Source organism: Aegilops tauschii, chromosome 7 (assembly GCF_002575655.3).
Source record: "Aegilops tauschii subsp. strangulata cultivar AL8/78 chromosome 7, Aet v6.0, whole genome shotgun sequence".
In the NCBI taxonomy this organism is placed as follows: domain Eukaryota; kingdom Viridiplantae; phylum Streptophyta; class Magnoliopsida; order Poales; family Poaceae; genus Aegilops; species Aegilops tauschii.
Genome location: NC_053041.3, coordinates 504,202,481 through 504,224,851, shown reverse-complemented (window position 1 = coordinate 504,224,851; position 22,371 = coordinate 504,202,481). Strand labels below are relative to the sequence as shown.

At 46.5% G+C, this 22,371-nt stretch overlaps 1 protein-coding gene across 30 annotated transcripts; it reads left to right on the top strand.

Annotated features, from left to right (window-relative positions):
- Positions 1-6,377: 6,377 nt before the first annotated feature.
- LOC109741365 (uncharacterized) lies at positions 6,378-13,653 on the top strand. 30 transcript variants are annotated; one of them, XM_073504868.1, is made up of 14 exons: positions 6,418-6,855; positions 6,939-7,065; positions 7,225-7,273; positions 7,358-7,400; positions 8,336-8,413; positions 8,498-8,572; positions 8,992-9,126; positions 9,387-9,758; positions 9,869-10,001; positions 10,584-10,637; positions 10,837-10,919; positions 11,198-11,397; positions 11,571-11,642; positions 13,192-13,549. In XM_073504868.1, the coding sequence occupies exons 3-8, from the start codon at positions 7,254-7,256 to the stop codon at positions 9,417-9,419; spliced, it is 384 nt and encodes a 127-aa protein (XP_073360969.1). In that variant the 5' UTR covers positions 6,418-6,855; positions 6,939-7,065; positions 7,225-7,253; the 3' UTR covers positions 9,420-9,758; positions 9,869-10,001; positions 10,584-10,637; positions 10,837-10,919; positions 11,198-11,397; positions 11,571-11,642; positions 13,192-13,549. The 30 variants fall into 30 exon arrangements, with proteins under 30 accessions (XP_073360967.1, XP_073360955.1, XP_073360950.1 ...); XM_073504866.1 differs by having other exon boundaries at positions 6,378-6,855; positions 9,869-9,999; positions 10,584-10,919; positions 13,192-13,653; XM_073504864.1 differs by lacking the exon at positions 11,571-11,642 and having other exon boundaries at positions 13,192-13,653.
- Positions 13,654-22,371: the final 8,718 nt, after the last annotated feature.

The following is a 22,371-nucleotide window of genomic DNA, read 5'->3' as shown; positions in this document are numbered from 1 at the left end:
CCTCACTATTTATAGGGGCCCTGGGGGGGGGGGCCGGCCCCCCGGAGATCCCATCTGAGGGGGGGGGGCGGCGGCCAAGGGGGTGGCTTGCCCCCCAAGCCAAGTGGGGTGCCCCCCCACCCCAGGGTTTCTAACCCTAGGCGCAGGGGAGGCCCAAGGGGGGCGCACCAGCCCACCAGTGGCTGGTTTCCCTCCCCACTTCAGCCCATGGGGCCCTCCGGGACAGGTGGCCCCACCCGGTGGACCCCCGGGACCCTTCCGGTGGTCCCGGTACAATACCGTTCCCGGTGGCCGAAACTGGACTTCCTATATATAATTCTTCACCTCCGGACCATTCCGGAACTCCTCGTGACGTCCGGGATATCATCCGGGACTCCGAACAACTTTCGGGTTTCCGCATACTAATATCTCTAGAACCCTAGCGTCACCGAACCTTAAGTGTGTAGACCCTACGGGTTCGGGAGACATGCAGACATGACCGAGACGACTCTCCGGTCAATAACAAACAGCGGGATCTGGATACCCATGTTGGCTCCCACATGTTCCACGATGACCTCATCGGATGAACCACGATGTCGAGGATTCAATCAATCCCGTATTCAATTCCCTTTGTCAATCGGTACGTTACTTGCCCGAGATTCGATCGTCGGTATCCCAATACCTCGTTCAATCTCGTTACCGGCAAGTCACTTTACTCGTACCGTAATGCATGATCCCGTGACCAGACACTTGGTCACACTGAGCTCATTATGATGATGCATTACCGAGTGGGCCTAGAGATACCTCTCCGTCATACGGAGTGACAAATCCCAGTCTCGATCCGTGTCAACCCAACAGACACTTTCAGAAATACCTGTAGTGTACCTTTATAGTCACCCAGTTACGTTGTGACGTTTGGTACACCCAAAGCACTCTTACGGCATCCGGGAGTTACACGATCTCATGGTCTAAGGAAAAGATACTTGACATTGGAAAAGCTCTAGCAAACGAACTACATGATCTTTGTGCTATGCTTAGGATTGGGTCTTGTCCATCACATCATTCTCCTAATGATGTGATCCCGTTATCAATGACATCCAATGTCCATAGTCAGGAAACCATGACTATCTGTTGATCAACGAGCTAGTCAACTAGAGGCTCACTAGGGACATGTTGTGGTCTATGTATTCACACATGTATTACGATTTCCGGATAACACAATGATAGCATGAATAACAGACAATTATCATGAACAAAGAAATATAATAATAACCATTTTATTATTGCCTCTAGGGCATATTTCCAACAGGCAATACATCTCTACAATGTAAAAATAACATGAATGCGTGTAACGCCTTGACCAAACCACCGGTTCCTGACTATTGAGCCTCGGATCTAGACTGGCCCCACATGCCAACACTAGTCTTTCCTGTGGACTTTTTCCTCACTCGTGTGCACTCGAGATCAATTTCCCAAGGCGGTCACCCATCCTCTAATTGCTCCAAGACAAGGACGCTTAACTTTGAGGTTCCTTTCGGATGGGCTCCCGAAAAAGAAGGTGCACCTTATTGATATGAGTAGCCTATCATTTCTATTAAGCTGGGGTGTCACATAACCAACGTCCCCGATAGCCTAGCAGGAACGTTCTCTCTTGGCACACGTCTGTGCTCGCCAGTGCTAGCATCCACATGTACCCATATATGCATCACTGATCCGCACACGCCCGTGTAACCGCAAGGGCAGGCTGTGATACCAACTGTAACACTCGACTAAACCCACCAGTTCAACACTGATTCCTGGTCGTTGCACCTAGGATCTAGACTGGCCCTAGAGACCAACACTAGTCTTTCATTTGCACTTTGTCTTCACTCATGCACATCCAGGGTCAATTTTCCAGTCGGTCACCCATTCTCAAATTGCTCCGAGCCAAGCATGCTTATCTTTGAGATTTTTTGAAATGGGCACACGGAAAAGATGGTGCACCTTCTTAATATGAGTAATCTATCATTCCTATTAAGTCAGGATGTCACAATATTGAACTTATACAAATGCCGAGAAAATATGACTAAAAGTATTAACAAAGACATTCTAGAAAAGAGCAAGCAAAGAGTACCAGTACTTGGAGATAATGAAAATCCAAGTAAAACTACTGAGATCTGATGACAAAGCCGATGTACTTGGTATAAGAAAAACTACGTACTTATTGGAATTAGAATCATGACACGTTGTGGTAGCCTCCTTTTCTATCTCAGTTGCTTCTTCCATGAGAAAAGGGGGTACGTGATCAAGTTCAGCAGGTTGCTTCTTCCATGAGAAAAAGGGAAATTTGATAAAGTTTCAAAGTAATCAAATGGTGGAAATTCGATCAATTCCAGTGTTTTTTACTGTTGTGTTAGACGTCAAGATAAAGAAGAACTATGGAGACTTACGTGAGATTGATTAGTACAGCAGCCATCTCTGCCAAGCTTCGGCGATCTCGTTCCGACATTTTTTTTTGAAATGTCATTCCGATCAACTTCGGCGTTGTTTCTGTACTCCTGGCACCTTTTTACCTGGTCGTGCGCCTTTTTCCCCGCTTGCGTCGTACAAGGCCGCATGGGCCGGTAGTTTCGGTGGCAATCTGAGCGAGAGATCCTCGTTACGTTTTCCTACCATCGGATGGCAACGGACGGCGTAGGGCATAGTACATCCCTCTATAGTAGATTGATCCAAGTCAGAGGATCTCGTTCTGTGCGATTCGGACTTCGACACTAGGATTTTCGTAAAATAAAAGCGATTTTTGCAGTGGCTACCTCACCCAGCCCCAAGAAGGGGTTTATTGCTGCTAGCAACTGCCAAATCACCTCAGATCCCATCGAACAACTTCCAGCGGACAAGATGAACAAAACTCTTTGACAACGCCTCCAAGCAGGATTGAGGTTTCTCTCTCCTTTGTGAATCACGGTTAGATCTTCAAGGCAAATGATACTCCCTCCTTCCCATTACATTAGGCGCCTAAGTGTTTGGCATGAAAATTAACGCACGGTGGTTGTTTGTGAGTCGAATGGTTGCATGAGGAAAAGACTCGACGGTCTCCTCTAACTACCTATTTGACTGGTCCAATTTTACATCTTCAAAAGAATATATACCTCTAGTGCCCTCAAAACAATTGGTTAGATAGCTAACCACGAGAGAATATAGGTGCAAAAAATTGTGGCAGTCTAACCGAGAGGGAGAGAGAGAGCGCCTTACATAATGGGAAGGAGGGAGTACTAGCTAATTGCCCTTACATTGTAATAGGGGGGGGGGGGGGGGGGGTTTCATACATATCCTAGTGATCCACTCATCCAAGACTTGATAATACTTTTTATAATAAGGTGATTCACTCGTCCAATGAATGATACTCTTCATAAGTAATGTGATCCTTCTGCTCAAAGAATACTAATCTATAATAACTAAATAGATGATCTCCACTAACCTATTTCTCTACACATGCAAGCTATACACATCAGCAAGCTTCTGATTAGTCCACATCATGCAGCCAAGCTTCGTCATCATACCTTTCCAATTTAATTTTCCTTTCTGTTCTGCCGAGCGACGCAAAGAAACTCATTACCTTCCCTCCATGGAGTTGTCTCGCCTTCCTATCCCAAGCATCACAGTCTATTCATCTCCTCCATTAGATTCCTCTTGGTCCCGGGTTTCTCCTGTCTCATGCATCGCATTGATTAATTCCTTTCCTCTTCGTCTCCTCCAAATTGCAGTAACTGATGGAACAATCCCAACACCTTCTCTGCCCTTAAAGCTGTACAGCTGCGATGTCCCCGCCGTCTCCACAGTAGCTGGGAGGCAGTGCCCCTGCTCTGACCTGAATCCCAGCCGTACCCCTCCTCAGTTGTGTTGTTCCTGTCACCTCCACCATAGCTGGGATCCTGGTAGGCAGTGCCCTCCGTTCTCAATCCCCTCCCCGTTCTACGAAAGCTCGATGAGTATCTTTCAGTTTCTGATTTAGCAGGTTTTCGCCCGACGGGACAGATTTTCTGGCCTGTGTCATCCACTCTCATCGCCGGGTACTACCCGCGTGCTGGATGGAACTAATCTCCAGCCCTTGCCGGCGCCGACGGCTCGCCAAATAAGGTCATTATAGAGTTCCCCCTAATGCATGTCGCCCTCTACCTGTTGATTCTTTATGTCATGTCTATATTCAGTATGCTGATTTTGTTATAGTTGTCTTCTGATGCCACAGTTTGATCTCTGAATTCACTCAAATTGGTAGGAACGACACAAAAGACAGATTCTCACGTAGACACCAAGAAGTGAAGCCGGTGCAAGAAAAATAAATCGAGACCAAGCACCACTCAGACTTACCAGCAACAAAACGAATGTCAGGACAGGACTAATCACTGACATCACAGATTGGAGGCACTTCAAGGAAATCCAAGTATGTAAAACGCCACAACTGAAAATTGGTCGTGCGACATTAGATTACTCCTGTTATCTGTATGTATATAGATTCAAGTCAACGCAGTGGGAAGTCTTCTCAGGACATTAGACTATATCAGGTATGCCTGAATTGTTTATGCGGTCTGGTGTGTCGTTCCTACCACTGATTTGCTATTTTGCTTGCAGGACATATCAGGTATGGGTTGCAAACAAGGGATATTAACATGTGTCCTGATAAGTGTACGCAAGAAACTAATGTTGGAGTAGGAGTTTGTCTATCTTCTAATCAGTTACATCCTCCGTTCCTAATTATAAGAAATTGTTCATTTCAGTCCGTACGTGGTACATATTTAATTGTTCATTAAAATATCCAAAACATCTTATATTTCGGAATGAAGGTAGTATATCGTTCAATGTTGAACCCTTTTCTTGATCTATCACACAACCTGACCAGATTACATTTACAATGCATAGAGACTGCTTCGATGCCACTAATTATTCTGTTTCTATCTTTTGGTCTACACCACGGTTGCCTTTCAATTATAAGAGCTAAAGAGCCATCTATTTTTTATCAAGCCTTCGGAAGTTCAGATGTTCAAACAAAAGCACATGGGTGTTCATGCTTTTCTCCGTGGCTAGATTCATGTATTGCAAGTGTGCTTTGCCGCTCCAGTCGATTTCTATTTTCAAATGTCGCATAAATATTTGGCGTACTCTTCCTAAGCAAAAGAAATCTTCTCTATGACCCACGTAAGGTTTCAGCTTTTGTGCTGCTCACCTTCTCTGTTATTTTCATATTTATGTACTCTTCTGGCGTTCCTTCTTTGTTATGCCTACTGTGTGTGTCTATCAAGGCCAATGGAAAGTCTTTCATCCCCCGGTGCTGCAGGACACACTCTCAGGTGATGTATTCCCTAATATGTGCAAAGGACATTATTTTTTGTACAATTCATATCATCTTGCTTTTATAGTCTTCATGTCAAATATCTTATATATCATGCAAACATGCCACCTCATCATACAATTGTCAATCATGCATGTGGCAAGACCCACCATAATATTCAACATATTGTTTTCCTTTTAATTACTCTACATCTTTCAATAAATATTGTTACAACTATACATAATCAAATATAACAAGTTATATGTTTTTTTATTTTTGTTCTCATTTATTAATACAAGGTTGCATCAACCAATTCCCGCAGCAACGCGCGGGGTATCCTCTAGTCTTCATAATTAACGTGATCCTCTTGTCCAATGCTCGATTATACTTTTCATAATTAGTATGATCCTACTGTTCAAAGAATAACACTCTTCATAATTAACGAATCTCCCATTGAAAGAATGACACTTTCTATAATTAACACGAAATAAACAAACGTACAAAACCAAACCGAACCACGACGTACCGTCATGACTGCAGACTTCACTTTAGTCCACTTTAATAGTAGACATAGTAGAGATGACTAAAAGGAGCGTTTTAACCTTGGAGTTTTAAAAAGTAGAAAAATAAACTTTACTCCGAGGCTTCAAATTTTGTAATATTGACCCATGAATGCACACATCTGTTCATTGTGTTTGTATCTATTTAATGCTTCATTTTTGTGTGAATAAAATCCATCCTTTGCCCAAAAAAAAAAATTAATGCACACATCCGGGACACGACGTCGGAGCTAGGAAAACTTGCGTCGTTGAAACGCACACATGCATCATCCATGTACGTACATTCAGGAGAGGAGACTGGGACAAACGTCGGGACGCTTGCGCCGTTGATTGTTGTTTGGTCGTCGGAACATATAAACGCTCGTAGCCTACCCGCCATTCTAGCGGCATCGCGCGCAGACAGTTTTTGACCGTACGGTTCAGTTACCCGAGTTGCAACAGTGCTTTTTTTGGATGCTGGCGTCTGGTCAGCCGTCGGTTTTTTCTTACGCTCATGGCTGCTTAAAGAGTCAATGGCAGGTGGACCACGCTTCATGTTGCGTCGAAAGAACGAGGTGGGTTTCGCCTGGTATCGGTGCGATTGGATTAGCGACGAAGACTGATGGGGATGAAAATATCTCCCTCGTCAGCTCTCTCCTCTCTTCCCGTCCCCCTCCTCTTCCCCATGCCGCCGCCGCCGCCACCACTTTCTCCCTCCCTCCTGGCCGCCTCGTCTCCTCCACCTCCGCCTCCACCCCCTCCTCCTCCCTTGCCTCCGCACCGGCTAGCACGGCCCGACCACGCGTTGTGGACGAGGAGGCCACAGCTCGGGATGCAAGCAAGAGGAACCAGGCGGTTCTCCTTCCATGGCAGCGCCCGGACTCGAGCCGAAGCCGAGGAGCGCGGCTTTGATCCAGGCTCGACAGGAGGAGTAGAGCAGCAGCCACGCACACCAGCCGACGGGCCTGTCCTCCTCTGCGCCTCCTCTCACGTACCCTCGGAGGCCGCCTCCTCGTCCTCTGACTGCTGCCGGTGAGTCCTCCCTTTCTCGTTTTCTCTCTTCCCTTGTCCTCTTCCTCACTGCCGCTCCTCTTCCTCCAATCTCTCCTGTTTAGCATGGTGGAGACGGCGTAGACGGGCTAGGCAGGCCACGATGGCTGGTCGAGCACCCACCCCGGCGACCTCCTGCAGAGGAGGAGAGGTCGAGTACAGATCCAGTTCATGGAGGAGATGCCAGCACAGGTGAGCTCTTTCTTCCTCCTTTCCTTATCTTCCAATGGTAACCTGATGTTTTCCTTTTATTTGTTATGCGTATAGGGTTTGGATGGGGTTGATTCTTGTTGATAACGAAAGTTAAGTTAGTTGGGCAAAACAAATACTGAAGTTCCTTGTTTTCTGCAGGGTCAATCAGTCTCTTGTTCGTCCTTTGGATGGTTCGCTGCTCGCAGAGGTAGGTTCTTCCTTGCTCGTGTTCTGTTTGATAAAATGCCTATGAACTGACATGGCTCTTTTTCTTGTTTTGTTGCGTGTCCAGGTTATTTGCTCATTCTCTGCTCGTCTATGTCGTCAGCGAGAAGGTTCGGCGTGCTTTTGCTGGATTTATTTCTTAAGCCTATCCTGCTGCTTGTGGGTTGATCCTCCATGTTACGTTGGAAAAAGCACACCCTTGTGTGCATAGGGTAGTTCTGGTTCTTAGGTTCCCGGTTATTGCTTTCAGAGGTGTGTGTGTGTATTCATTTATGTATTCACATCCATGCTTGTGCGGTTTTCTCTGTTTTCGGTAACCAGTCCTGCATGCCTGCTTCTTATTTGCTTTGTCAATGTTCGTGTGTGCCTAACTCAATTGCTGCTTCTTTCATGTATGTGCTTTCTTATCCGGCAGATAAACTCATGTTTTAATATGTGCATTTCCAAGTTTGACGCATCACTTGCTGTCGTTGGTTTAGTATGTGTTCTTCATAATGCAATGGGCTGTTTTGTTGCTCGGCAATGGATGCAAGTTAGTTAACTACCCAATAAAATTAACCTACGGTTCTAGGGTTCAGTAGGTCTTTTGTTTGTTGCTTAGTCATACTTTTGTTGCTCACTGCTACATGCAAGTTCATTGTCAGGTTAGTTAACTGTTTTTGTGCTCACTCATGCATGCAAGTTAATTAACTATCCAATAAAATTAACCTCTGGTTTCAGGGTCTGGTAGGGCAGGTTCCTTTTAGGTTCATTAGCTGTTTTGTTGTCCACTGATGCATGCAAGTTAATTAACTATCTAATAAATTTAACCTGTCGTTTCATTGTCTGGTAGGTTTTTTTTGCTTCCTTATGCCTCTGTTCTTTTTGTTTGGTTGCTTGCTAATACACGCAGGTTGATTGGTTGTTCTTGTTGCTCACCGATGCATGCAAGTTAATTAATCATCCAGTAAAATGAACCTTATGCTCTCAGGGTCCATTAGATATTTTTTCTGCTTGTTAGTGTATTCTAAATCCTTATTGCTTTGTTCTTTCTGTTCCGTTGTAGGTTATTTCGTGTGCTTGGAGTTTGTGGGTGCTTTACCTCCTTTTTATCGTCTTGTCGTTTGCTTCTTTACCTGCCCAGGTTTGTGCAAGTCCTTTGGAGTTTCCTTTTCAACACCGTGTCTTGGCTGCTGTCCCTCATGTACGCCCCTTCTTCCTTTTGCAGATCCTGATGTTGTTGTCTTCAATTGCTTTGCAGTCTAACACTATTAGCTCTCCAGTTCTTCGTCTTGCTGTCAAGGTTTGTTTTTGTGCCTCAGTTTTTTGTTTCGTCACACTATGTTACTGTGCATTACTTATTGCTTCATTATGCTAACTGACCGGGTGTTGCGTGCTTGTTTTTTTGTGCTTTCTTTTCTTATGCTGCTTACTTTCTTTATACCGTTTCCTATCCTTATGGCTCTGTTCTTTCTTCTTAGTGAGAAATTTTAAACGATTACGTATCCTGTGATCTGTTCTAAGAGAAAAAATTATGCTGTCTAAGTGTATCTCTATTCAGCTGGTTTATTCAAAAAACATAGCGTACAAATTCCTGTAGGTGTCTAGATAGAACTGCAACGCTTTTAGTCCCACCAAGACCGCCTGATTAGATAAAATCTAGAAGCAGCCACAGGCTGCCAATTATAATAAATTAATAACCTTGACATTTTTTCCTTGCAGCAAATCACTATCAAAGAGAAGGAGGTGGATACATTATGGAATCTGACATTATCCCTGTTAGTGCTAATAGATCCAAGCACGCAAAGAAACAAACGATTTTACGGACCGGATACCATAGCGAAATCAACAAAGAAGGTAAATCTGCACGAAGAAAAATAATGTTGTTTATTACTTTCTTTTCTCCTACTGGTTTCTCTTTTTAAACCATCTTTGGTCAGCACCTAAATACGCATGGAAGAGGATCACTTTTTGAACCATCTTTGGTCAGCACCTAAATATGCCATACTACTGCTTTGTTGAACCATCTCAGAGCGTATGGCCTTGGTTATTTTTGGGCACAATTTTCTTTTGTTGTCTTTACATGCTCATTTAATTCATTTATGTTTCCTTTCCAGTTGCAGTGGTGGAGGATATATTCTCCATCATGAGTGGATGCAATGGCGGAGGACAAAAAAAAGAGGTGGGGTGGAGCTTGAGCTTCCTACGAATGGTGTCTCTCTGCTGCCAGATAGGAGGCTCTTCTGGGGAGTTGGTGGCACAGGGGCACTTGCTGCCTATGAACAGGCAGCTTTGCAGGCTATAAAATTCTTACAGGGATTGTATGGGTTTATGATCAGAGACTATAATTTCCATTGTGTTTGTCTATACGGACTCGGTAGCTTCTGCGGTTGCTATTGCCGCGTCTGCTGTGAAGTATACGGCTAAACTGGAGAAGGACCGTGCCCGTCTGCTCCTTTCGTGTGCTAGCGTGGTTCCTCTCTCCAGTGGTAACTGCCTGCAGGCACAGCTTACCCTGTCGATCCCATCTTGCTCATGTGCCTCCTCCCGCGTCGATCTACTTCACTAGGTCCTCCTCACCCCTCACATGCCCTGCCAGGAGCGGCGGTGCAACAGCGACGATGCTGCACGAGATCAAACCAGAGGAATGTGATCCACATTTGTCTTTGCTTCCATGTCCACGGGAGAAAATTGCTGAACATTTTGTCATCCCCAGATTTCCTCCCCACGGTGTGGCTATCCTTACCCGTATTTCTCTCTCTCTCTCTCTCTCTCTCTCTCTCTCTCTCTCTCTCTCATTTTCTGTTTTCATGTATATCTTTATATAGATAGGCAATGGCCTCATCTCAGAAAATTGCATGATATATATACTAAAGGCATCATTACATTTTAGATGGGGTTTTAACATCTTATTTTTTTTCATATTTTGTATGAATGTTGGACATACCCATCTCCATTCTGTGCAAATTAAAATCTTTGCCTGCACCCTTTATTGAGAAATTAGATTCTATAGTTGCTTAGAAAAAACATATGCATCACTAATTCATTTTCTGATTCCAAGCTTGCTGGACATATGCCAACTCTTTTTTATCTTGTATCCTTCTCGATGCTAAAATTTACAGGTTATGTTTCTTTTTGGATACAGTACTTTGAAAAATATGTGAGTAACAAGAGTGTGTTACTGCCTGGATGTACTAAGAAATTATGGACACTAACCAAAAGTGTGCTACTGAAATCATGACGCCATTTGCTTAATAATTGTGGAAAAATGGCTCTTTTGCAATTAAAAATAATTATCAGCACTGACTATGTAGGTATGGTCTTTGCATGAGAAGCACAGATGGGCATGCCGACATGGACCATATCAGGTCATTGCCCTATTCTTTCCACATTTTTTATGTCATATTTCAAATTTTCAATTCATTTGTTTTCCATATTGCTCATGTTCATAGCATTTCTGTTGGGCACTTATCCGTTGATAATTTATCATTCCTCTATTAATTAATGATCTCATCGCATCGCAGTAGCACACTGAGCTCTATGTTGTTTTGTCCTGTTTTCTCCAAGGTCCTTTGCAGGTTCCTTGGGTAAAGCTTGCTGATTGTCAATGTGATTAGAGGGCCAGTGGTCGAATGATGCATTTCCTATAGGTTTGTCTTCTTAGCCAGATTTATTTTTTCCAAGTTGTTCCATTCATATGTGTTAGCCCGGCATGTTATCAACATATGATTCATATAAAATTTCATGGATTGCAGAGTTATACTTAGATAATTTCATAAATATACTAAAATTGAAATTTACTAATTGACAAGTAGATTCTTGTTGAAAATAGACAGCTAAACGTAGATACAATGCCCTCGCTATGTTGCAATTCCTATAATCCACGGCTACAAATTTCATGAATGTATTATTTCTCATCTTTGTGTAGGTCTATCCAGTGGAGATGGCGTCACCTGCCGGAGAAGCGAGGGGGCTATCCCTCGAAGGGGCGGTGTGATGGCGGTGGTAGACACCCCAGGTTGTGCCCATCGACGCAGCAGGCAGTGTGTGGGTGAACTTCTATAAGTTTCTCAACCGCAGGCCGAACCACCGCTCGAAAGCCGCCATCCTCTTCCACTCCATCAACAGGTTAGTCAGTCAGCCACCTCCAGGCTGGGTACATCCTTGAGTCAATTCCCCTGTTTTTTCACTGTCATATTCTTTGTAGTTTGCCATGGTATTTGGTATGTTGATGATTGAATCTTTTTTCTTGCATCACTCTACCAAATTTGAGAACTGCCACACGATTTTGACCCTGGCAGGAGATCACCAGAATCAGTTGATGACAGGGATCCGCAAACCACTGTCCTATATGTCGCCAATCTCTCTCATAAGTTTGGTTTTCCCCGCCATACATCTTCTGTCTACTCACAGTTTTAAGTGTATATATGCATCATCGTTGGCTTACTACACATTATATACCATATGATGTTAGGTGGATGGGAATTTTCTTTTGAGGCTACAATTAGTGAGGAAATGATTTCACAAGTTATACTTCAAGCTCATAACGCCACACTTGGCTGTTGTACTAAGCAATGACATGTAGTATCAAGAGAATCTTGGTTAAAATAATATAATTGATTTTCTATAATAGTTGCAGTGGGTTAATCAAGCATTAATTGGGTGGATGAGAGAGTGAACTGCAGTACTACAACCAACTGTTTCAGAAGATGTCTTCGATACCCTTTCTTGGAATCAACTCATTGACTTTTTTGGATGCTTTTTTTTATATTCTTCACCATCATTATAGTTTCATGGATCATTTTCCTTAGTTTCGTCAAACCAGCCATGAAATCTCTATACATTTAATGTTACTAAATCAAGAACAAGTATAGAGATTTCACCGGGATGCTTTATTTATGAGCGTCATACATACTATCTATGGCACACTCTTTTAATATTTTGATTTTATATCCATTTCTAATAATGTTTTCTTTCAAGCATATATTCTTTAGCAAGTTAGAGTGTGCAATCAAGTCTCCTAAGTGCGTAGTTTTATCATATTATCAGGATCTATAGCATATAAGATAATAGCATTCCTCTTGGTTATTTTGACGCTTCCATGCTTCACACCGTATTATGTTTTAGAAGAGAGCCAGAACCATTCGTGAATATAAATGATAGATGCTTGGCGCACTTGCAAATAAAATTGTCCAGGGCTTGAGCCATGTATTGCATTTGAAATGAAGCTTTTAATGACCTTCTCCACATTTGTATGATTTTGAATGTATCGAAGTCCATTCTCTACAAATCTCTACAAATCAAATTCTTGATTCCTCTATAATTTGCCCTATTTGGAGAGCACAAAATCAATAGCGTAGATAAATAAAAAATGCAGATATATTTCCATTCACATGATCATCAGCTCTATTCTCTTTGGTCATGATTTTCTTTGCTAATTTTTTTATGCACCCACGCAAAGTGCTGATGCTTGTCAGAATATTTTGTTAAGAGCTTTATGCAATCATGATTGTTTGAGCCGGTTATGTCAAACAAACATTCATGTAATTAGTTGCAGTAATTCATAAAAAAGAATCGGCATAGTTCCTATTTTAGGATAGAATCAACATAATATGTCCAGTTCTCCCGCACACAAAAAAGTCTATGCTCAGTTGCATGACTTACAAATCCAGTTTTAGGACCGAACAAGAGATTCGTACACACATTTCATTGTGATTTGTGGCAATCTTGCGTGTGGTACAATGCCTAAAGAAAATCAATTTTATGGTCAAGATCTTAAGTTGATGATAACTTCATATGTGGTTCTCCTGTTGCATTAGTTATATTTTTACTTTTGATCATCTTGCCCAAAACTAAAGTTTCACTACATGAAAAATGACTACTTTATTTTATACCATGTTAACCTCTTTCTCTTCCCCACAGGACAACGTCTCCTGCGTTCTCGATCCGGCGCCACCACATATCGTGATTCTTGATCGGGCACAGGTCGCCGCCATAAGAGAGCTTCTCTGGTGTGGTCTTCATGCTTGGTCTGGAGAAGCAGGGGAGGATGAGTAGGACGGGCATGGGGAAGGAGCAGCCAGGCCGGAGCTCCGGCATCGCTCGCGTCATGGTCGAATGGAGCCGGCCATCTCTATGGGCTGCTGCTCGCCGGTCGTCGTTCCCCAATCAGAGTTGCTCATCTTTGGCTTCACCATCTTCCTCCCCTGATCATGCATCTATTTTAGATCATATAATTATGCTATATCATATATGTTGTTTAGTTGAGACTTGTGCATGCATTGGCATTGATTTAGACAGAGATATTGCATGATTTGTACATAAAAGGAGTACGGATGATCTAAGAATAAATGCTCGAATAAAGTTAGTAGTGAGATTTAGGTAGAGGTTACCTGCACTGTTCTGTTTTATGTAGATTCTAAGATGCAAAATCATACATGGTCCTGTTAGTAGTTTGTTTGAGTTGTGAGTTTACGCATTTTCCCTTGGAATGTTTGTATGTGTGATCACTTGCTTTTAGGTTCCCAGCGGTATATCATGAGAAGTTTTTTACTTTGCACCGGGTGATCAACTACATATTTAGACAAAGACACTATTCAGGACCAGGAACATTAAGATTTCTAATGTTGTTTTTCCTCTTTCAAGATTACAGTTTTCATAAGCCTTAGATAGCTAAGGTACATAGTTTTCATTTAACAATTTTTTTGCTGTTCTCTCATCTCCTATATGGTGTCTAAGAAATACTAATGTAGACAATTCAAAATTTTAAAATACCTTCTGGCCAATTAGCCTATTATATTGACCGGGCTGTTGATTTTCTGTCCTTTTCTTATTCCCCCATAAAGAGAAGTTGAAGGACCTGGTGGCTGGTTCCAAGTGATGGCAAGAAAGAAGGTGCAATGGAGTCAATTGCGCCAACATGGGTTAGGTGGCTTAGTGTTTCCATCGAACATATAAACCCTTCTAGGCTACCCGCATAGCCAGGGCAATTCAACTCGGCGATGAATCTGGTCCGGCCGTTGTGTCTTGCTTAGTACCTGATTTGTACTTTCTATCTCGCTGTCAAACATCCCGACGTTGGTTTGTTTTTACGTTGCGTGTTTCAACCACAGAGAATGACAGCTGGGCCAGCCTTTGCGCGCGGTCCCAGCCTACGATGAGAGCATCAGTGCGTGCTTGTGTTGCGCAGCGCCGCAGAGGCGATCGCGGGGTGGGCAGGGGCGATCATGGGTTGGGGTGGACTGCAGCGAGCGGGATTGGCTAGCCCTTATCTCCATGAAAATATCTCCTGCCGTCGCCGCTGCCTCCGCTCCTCCTCCCTCTCGGCCGCCTCATCTCCTCCACCTCCACCACCTCCTCCTCCCTGCCTCTCCTCCTCCCACGTCTCCTCGTCCCCTCCCTCTGCCTTCGCACTCAATAGGAGGAGCTGGAGTCGCAGCCGCACCGCACAACGGTGGGCGAGGGCGAGCTCCGGCGCAAGCGAGCGGACCCATCGCCCATGCCGGCGAGGTCCCTGGCCCCTAGCTGCGCCTCTACCCCGTCCTCACATGCGGCCATCCTTGCCATTCTGCCGGTGGAAAGCTCCTCTATGACGGCATCCACCGGATCTGGTGTTGCTGTGCGTGAGGAGGACGGACATGGGGAAGGCGCAACAAGGCAGCATTGGTGTCACTGTGTTGCTGTGCGTGAGGAGGACGGATGTGGGGAAGGTGCAGCAAGCCGACCCTCGCGTCGCAGTAGAGTGGAGCCGGCAATTTTATGATCGGTCTCTAAATATTTCAACTTGCACGGTTTGAATTAGTTTCACATGCTAAAGTATATAGTTTGAACATAGGTATTCCTTATTTTTTCATATAAAAGGTTTAGAATTATTACCCTCAGTACTTGATAAAACTCGAAGTTACTAACAAATGCAAAGGTTTCTCTTACAAAATGTTTATAATCATTACCCTTGATGCTTGAATTTGGACCTTGCACCTTACTTGGGTAACATGGAGCCAAATGGCACATTGTCCAAATACACGTTGAAAACACTTCGGGTTTGACATGGTCTCTATCCTTGATCGAACATAAAGTTACTAAAAAGGCAAATATTTTTCAACATGAACATGGTTTCAAATGGGTCTCTGCGCCATTTGACGCACCGGGTCATCTAGTGGTCAGAAAGGTCTGATTTGATCTAGAACTGAAGAGCATGAGCTTTTGGTTTCCACTTTTTGCCCCGTCCGACCGGTCGAGTTCGAGAAAGTGAAGAGGTCTCGCTACACCCCGTTATATCCCGTGCGCTTTCTTCCTTTGTTTTAGAGTATCTTACGCCTTTCCTGGTAGTTGGCTCACTAGTTGCACTCGTGCATGTACTTGTTTATTTTTTTTAGAATGAAGGCTCAAGAAGAGCCCGACTTTGAATTAACAAAGCCATCAACCGGCCAGGGATTACACAAGGTCACCAATACAACCAACTTCAAATAGAAAAGAAAACAAACTGCAGGTACACGGTGATGCCGAAGCAGCTTACAAGCACCAAAGACTACACACCCTATAGAAGTAAACAGAATAAGCACTAGCATGTAGTCGACGGAGTCCTCCAAGTGAACTTTAGTCAGTAGGACAAACAGAGAGGAACTTCGGGCGGAGCCATTGCCCAACGTCGATGAACCGAGCCCTCATCTACCTTGGAAGGTGCACATCGAAACCATGCCGCTCCTCTCCAAATCCGAGGGGACCCCTGCCCCTCGCCTTGGCTCGAAAGGCACCGGACCGCCGAAAGATGGAATTGCCCTCCCTAGAGCAAGGAAAGGGCATGATTCTAGGCACCAAGGGAGATACTCAGCTCGACACGCTGCTGCACGAAGGGTACCAGAAGAAAGTCCACACCGCAGCCCACTGATACAATTACGAGGAGGAAAAACTGCACAAGGGAGCTGTCACTGAACAAACAAACAACAAGGAGGAAATAGAGCATCCATAACTGGAATCAGATCAACCCGCAGAATCAGCTCCGTGACCTTGCAACCGCATCAGGTTGCTGCCAATACAAAGGAGGGGATCCCTATCCCCTCCCTGCCCAAGGCAGAGACGTTGAGCAAGCAAGCACAGATCGGCCAACGGCCAAATCGAGAGGACAACGGACCGACACTAATTCAGAGACAAAACATCATGCTCCAAATCCCTCGCCAAAGACGCAACCACCCAGCCACCACCGCCCAGCACCACATCACTCTCCCACCTTGCCCAAGCCGGCACCTTCAAGAAGGAGGCGGCGCACGCCGCGCCGTTGTCGACCTGTCTCGGCAAGACATGGGATTTCTCCCGGGCATGGAGCGGGAGGGAGAGGGCACGAACCTCGACAGCGCCTCCGAGGAGGGGAATGACACCGGCCGGTGTCGCCGCCGTCCTGGCTAGAGCACCCCAGCCAAGGATTTCTCCCGATTCGGTCCGCACCTCCGGGTAGCCCAACACCGGATCCGGTGGCCAGAGGCCATCGACGACCAGATCCGGCGGGGCAAAGTGCTGCGTGGGGGAGGGAGACCGCCTTCAGATCCAGCCGCGAGCGAGGAGGGCGCAACACCCGCTGCGACCGGCGACAGCTCCCGCCGTCCCTCGCCACCCTCGCGGCCAAGGAAACGGAGGGCCACCACCTGCGACGCCGCTTGCAGCAGGAGGCAGCGCCGCCTCGCCACCCGAGGCCGCCGCCTCGGCGTCCGAACCCCTCCGGTCGGGAGCAGCAGATCCTCGCCGCCGCCGTCCTTGACGACCCCGCGGACGGCGTCGGAGGTCTCCTCGGGCGGCGGCGAGGGGGGAGGGGGAGGCAGGAGGGAAGGTTCGGCGGCTAGGGTTCGTCGCCACCCGAGTCACCCCAAGCGGAGCGACGCGGGGCCGGGGGGTATGCTCTGAACTTTGAAGGGAAGCTCTATATATACAAGGTCTTAAGAACGACCTGTTGACAAGACCTTGTATTCAGCGTGCAAATTCGATCCGTTTCTCGTGCAGAAATTTTGATCGTATGGTCGTAGACAGCGACAGTTTTTTTTCGAGCTACAGCATGCAAATCATGTCTTTATCTTTTGTTTTTGCGAGCAGTTATTTGATCAACTGTTCTGCCATAAGTAATGTGATTGAAAAAAAATACGATTCATGAATACTCGTCCAATGAATAATACTCTTCATAAGTTATTTGAGACAGCATGAAAATCATGTCTTTATCTGTTCTGCCATACCCGCGCAATTATTGTTTGAGCTGCCTTAAATAACTAACTTTTTATGAATCGTATGTATATAGACAAGTTTTAGTCTGTTTGTTTATTCATATTAGTCTGTGTGTAGTCCATATTAAAATATCAAAAACATGAACATCTTATATTTGTAAACAAAGAGAGAATTATTTTGCTTGTACTCCACCCTCACGATTATGAATTGTTGATTTTTTTACGGGGGACTATGAATTGTTGATGATATGACTTGTACTCACGTGTCCTTCATTTTCAGCAGCTGGTTCTAAAATTAGTAATGGATGCTTAGAGCAACTCCAACGCGCCGACCCAAACGGACGACGCCTTTGTCCGTTTGGATCGGCCGCCCGCTTGGTGTACGCCCTGTTTATCATTTGGGTCGACAATGTGCCCAACACGCCGACCCAAATTTACCGACGTGGCTGGCTGGCCGCCCTTTTTCAACAAATATATACATATTTTGCATTATTTCACAAGCAAACATATAGTTTCACAACCAAATAAAGCATAGTTTTACAAGCTGAATAAAAATTAAATTGTCTCACATAGTTTTACAAGCCGAATAAAAAAGATACATCTATTTGTTACCAACATGAGCCCACATATGCTCAACCAAATCATTTTGCAGCTGCATGTGAGTTTCTCAATCACGCATTTCATGATGAAATTGGGTGAACTGTTCAAACGTTGCCGCTCCTCCATGCTCAGGCACAACATTCTCACCCTGAAACTGAAACCCTTGATTGTAGATACGTTCCGGACGCTCATCTTCTACGATCATATTGTGAATGATCACACAAGCAGTCATCACCTCCCACAGCTTATTCGTGATCCAAGTCCTAGCAGGATACCGAACGATGCCCCATCGAGATTGCAAAACACCAAAGGCACGCTCGACATCCTTCCTAGCACTCTCTTGCTCTTGGGCAAATCTTTTCCTCTTCTCTTCGACAGGGTTGGGGATTGTCTTCACAATAGTGGTCCACTGAGGATAGATACTGTCACCTAGGTAGTATCATTTGTCGTAGTTGTGGCCGTTGGTGGTAACATTCACCAGCGAGTTGTTGCCTTCAGCAAGCCTTGCAAACACTGGTGAGCGTTGAAGCACGTTGATATCATTGTATGATCCGTCCATGCCGAAGAAAGAGTGCCAGATCCATAGATCTTGTGAGGCCACAGCCTCAAGTATGACATTGCAAGCCCTGACATGGCCCTTATACTGCCCTTGCCAAGCAGAAGGGCAATTCTTCCACTCCCAGTGCATGCAGTCTATGCTGCCAAGCATCCCTGGAAAGCCCCTGCTGGCATTCATCGCCAACAAGCTGGTTGTATCTTGAGGAGTCGTCTCTCTCAAGTACTTAGGGCCAACACAGCAATCACAGCCTTGCAGAACTTGTACATGAAGTCTAGGCATGTAGACTCGCTCATACGGATGTATTCATCAATGAGATCACCAGGCACTCCGTATGCAAGCATCCGGACGGCTGCAGAGCATTTCTCATAAGATAAGAAGCCAATATTTCCAAGGGATCCTCTTTGGACTTGAAATAGTCATCGTATCCGACCATCTCCTCTCTAATACGGCTGAAAAGATTTCTACTCATACGAAAACGTCGCCGAAATTTCTGATGTTTGAACAACGGGTTGGTTGTGTCAAAGTAGTCATTCCAAAGAAGGAAATGGTTGCTCTCTCGGTTGCGCTTCAACGCCACCAGAAGGTGCCCCAGGATGGAGCCATGAAAAAACGGCCGCTGGGTATTAAGGTGGTGATGGACCAACACGACAGCCAAGATCTCCTCCTCATCATCGGACGAGGAATCGTCAGAGTCACAAAGGAAAATATGAAAAAAAAACTCGTTGGCGGAGTCCATCTTGTACCTTGGCAAACTGTCGAATAGCTTGCGGGCGTCGACGAAGGAGCCGGCCGGCGAAGGGAGGCGCGCCTCCCTTGGACCAGGTGGCTGGCCTAGAGGCGTCCGACGAGCTTGCCGGCGTCAGGAAAAAGGAGCTGACCGGGGCGGCGAGGCGGCTACCTGCTCGCGGCCGTGTCGGGAGGTGGCTGTGGGAAGCTTCGGTGCCTCGGCGGTGAGACAGTGGTGGCGGCGACGTTGGGGGGAGATGTGTCGGCACCGGCCGCTGGCAGAGTCACCGGAAAATGGGCCGCGGCGGCGACGTGGCAGAGGCGGGCGAGGGTTTGTTGTCGATTTTGGGGTGGGAGCGGATGGCCAATGTGCTACCGACTAGCGAGCCAGGGGGAGGAGTAGGCGGGTGCCGCGCGCGTCCGTTTCATGTCCGCACCGACGCAAATGAGGCTCAAAATTGGGCCGGGAATGGGTCGGCAGGCGGACGAAAAGCGGACGCGCGTCCGTTTGTGTCGGCGCATTGGGCCGACTTTTCTGTCCGCGCCGACCCAAACGGACGCGCGCAGACGAAATGGGTCGGTGTGTTGGAGTTGCTGTTAGAGCATTTACAGTCGGGCACCTCAAACCCGCCTCGTACGCCTAGGCGGGCCGCCCGGTCACTATGTGGTCACGTTTTTTGATCCAGACGGGTTCATTAAACAGGCCTCAAATGCCCGAGCTGACCGGCACCCCCCATATCCAGCCCAAATATGAGGCGGATATGGGGCGCTCGGGCACGTCCGCCACGTCGGACCCGACAACCCAACTCCACCCCAAATTGCACCAAATCCATCAAACCCTTCGTCCTCCTCCCGCCGCCCTTGAACCTTTCCCGCACCCAGACCCTCGCCGTCCTCCACCCTTGCTCCAATCCTCACCTCTGGTCCCGATCCACCGCCGGAGATGTCGTCAAGCCCGACCCACACCGCCGCGACGGAGACACAGTCTGCCTCGCCTGTTGGCGGCATCAATTCGTTGGTTGCGACTTGCAAGGCGGAGAACATCGCCCGCAAGTTGCGGCGACGCCGGCAGCGAGAGAGGGAGGCGGCGGTGGTGTCGCAGAGAGGTTCGGACATGGTGGAGCAGCTGTCTCCTCCGCCGCGTCCGGATCCCCGCACACCTTCCCTCCGAGCGCCTACACGGATTACGTCGTCCGACCCCCTTGGGACAGAGGATGATTCGACCTCCGGCTGGGCCATTCTGGACAGCTTTCCGCCCACGCAGATGCCGGCGGTCGACGTGTGTGACTCTCCACAGCTCGTTCAAGCGCGGATGAGCACGGGCTCCGGCAGTGCCCGGGCTGACCTCGACATGTTCGACGGAATGACCGAACAAGAGTCGGTGCGGTTTCTTTGCTCTTGTCCGATCAGATTTTAGCATTGACCGCTAGTTCATTTCGCTCGATGAATGCTTGCAAACTATAATCGTGTAGGAGGCGTTTTTGTCGAACATGATCAATGACAATGAAGATCTGAGCGAAATGGAGTATGAATTGGAGGCCACCACCACATTTGAAGTTGGGACAACATCCGAGCAAGAAGAAGGAAAAGACCAAGACGCCGAAGGCAAGAGGGCCAGCATTCTCAAGATTTGAGGACATCTTGTTGGTCAAAACTTGGTTGGCCACAACGATGGATCCAATATGTGGCACCGAGCAAAAGGGGAACACTAGGACAAAGATTTGGAAGGAGCATCACGAGCAAAAGGAGTATGTCGAGCCACATCCTATCGTGACCACCCGCAATGTGGCATCTCTCCAACATCGTTGGGGGATCATTCAAGGGTAAGTGAACATGTACGTTGGCTACTACTCACAAGTGACCAACCGCCCTCAAAGTGGGATGGAAGTCACAACTCACGTAAGCTTGATTGCCTCATCTTGTCGTCCATTGCATATGCTTCTTGTGTTTGCATTCTCGTGCTCATACATATGTTGTCTGCTAGACGGTGGTGGCGGCCACTTTGTATCACGAGGTGGAAAAGAAGCCATTTGCTTTTAGTCATTGTTGGGTCATATTAAGCGGCAAGCCGAAGTGGAACCAACATGTGGCCAACCTCAAGTCCTGTAAGAAGAGGAATGATGGCTCAAACTCGAACCAATCAATTGGGTTGCACGATGAAGAGGACGATGTTGTCGTGATGAATGGAAAAGCCACCATGCCAAAGAACGACCGCCAAGTCATGGGAAGCAAGTGGGAGAAGGCACGTGCCGCCCGTGATGCGGTGGCTACCAAAATGTCGTCCACATGGACGGGCATTTTTCGGTGAGGGAGAACAAGAAGGAGGGTACAAGCTCATGTTGGAAGCGCAAAAGGAAAGGATGTAGTGGGACCGGAAGAGGGCGGAGAAGAAGTTGGAAATTGAGAGGGAGAAGATCGAGTTGAAGAAGCAACAAGCGGCGATCAAATGGGAGCTCGAGAAGGCCAAGACGTTTGGCGACATAGAGCTTGAGAAGGAGAGGTTGCAACTCGCAAGGGACGCGGAGATGCGAGGATCATGTTGACGGACGAGACCCTCTTGGATGAGCATGCCAAGAAGTGGCTTGCAGACAGAAAGATGGAGGCCAACGATCGTAGGAAGTACGAGGCGCCGAGGGCGGCTGTGGCCCGGATGCAGGCGGAGGAGGCTACCCGAATGCAAGCAGAGCAGGACGAGCATGACGCATTCCGCTTGGAGCAAGCGTCCAACCAGTGATCTGAGGCCATCCGTCATGCTTGGACATTGATTTCGTTTTGCCATGTCTGGTTTGTACTATGATTTGCTTTGCTTTGTTTCGAACTTTGGCATTCGGACAATTTATATCATATGATTGACGTGCACGGATTGCATGAATTTGAGGATCAAAGTTTATGGTATATGAATGTGCGACGCAACATTTGAGGGATGCCCGTTAGTGCTTATGAACATGTCCAGGTGCGTCCACGGATGTTTGAGGGTTGGATTTGCAGGTCCAGCTATAGATGCTCTTACAC

Excerpts from the sequence above, each read along its gene's own strand:
- LOC109741365 (XM_073504847.1), top strand. The coding sequence starts at position 6,977 with ATGGCTGGTCGAGCACCCACCCCGGCGACCTCCTGCAGAGGAGGAGAG. Across the intron at positions 8,573-8,991 it reads TTCTTCGTCTTGCTGTCAAG|CAAATCACTATCAAAGAGAA; the intron begins GTTTGTTTTTGT and ends TTTTCCTTGCAG. Across the intron at positions 9,127-9,209 it reads TAGCGAAATCAACAAAGAAG|CACCTAAATACGCATGGAAG; the intron begins GTAAATCTGCAC and ends ATCTTTGGTCAG.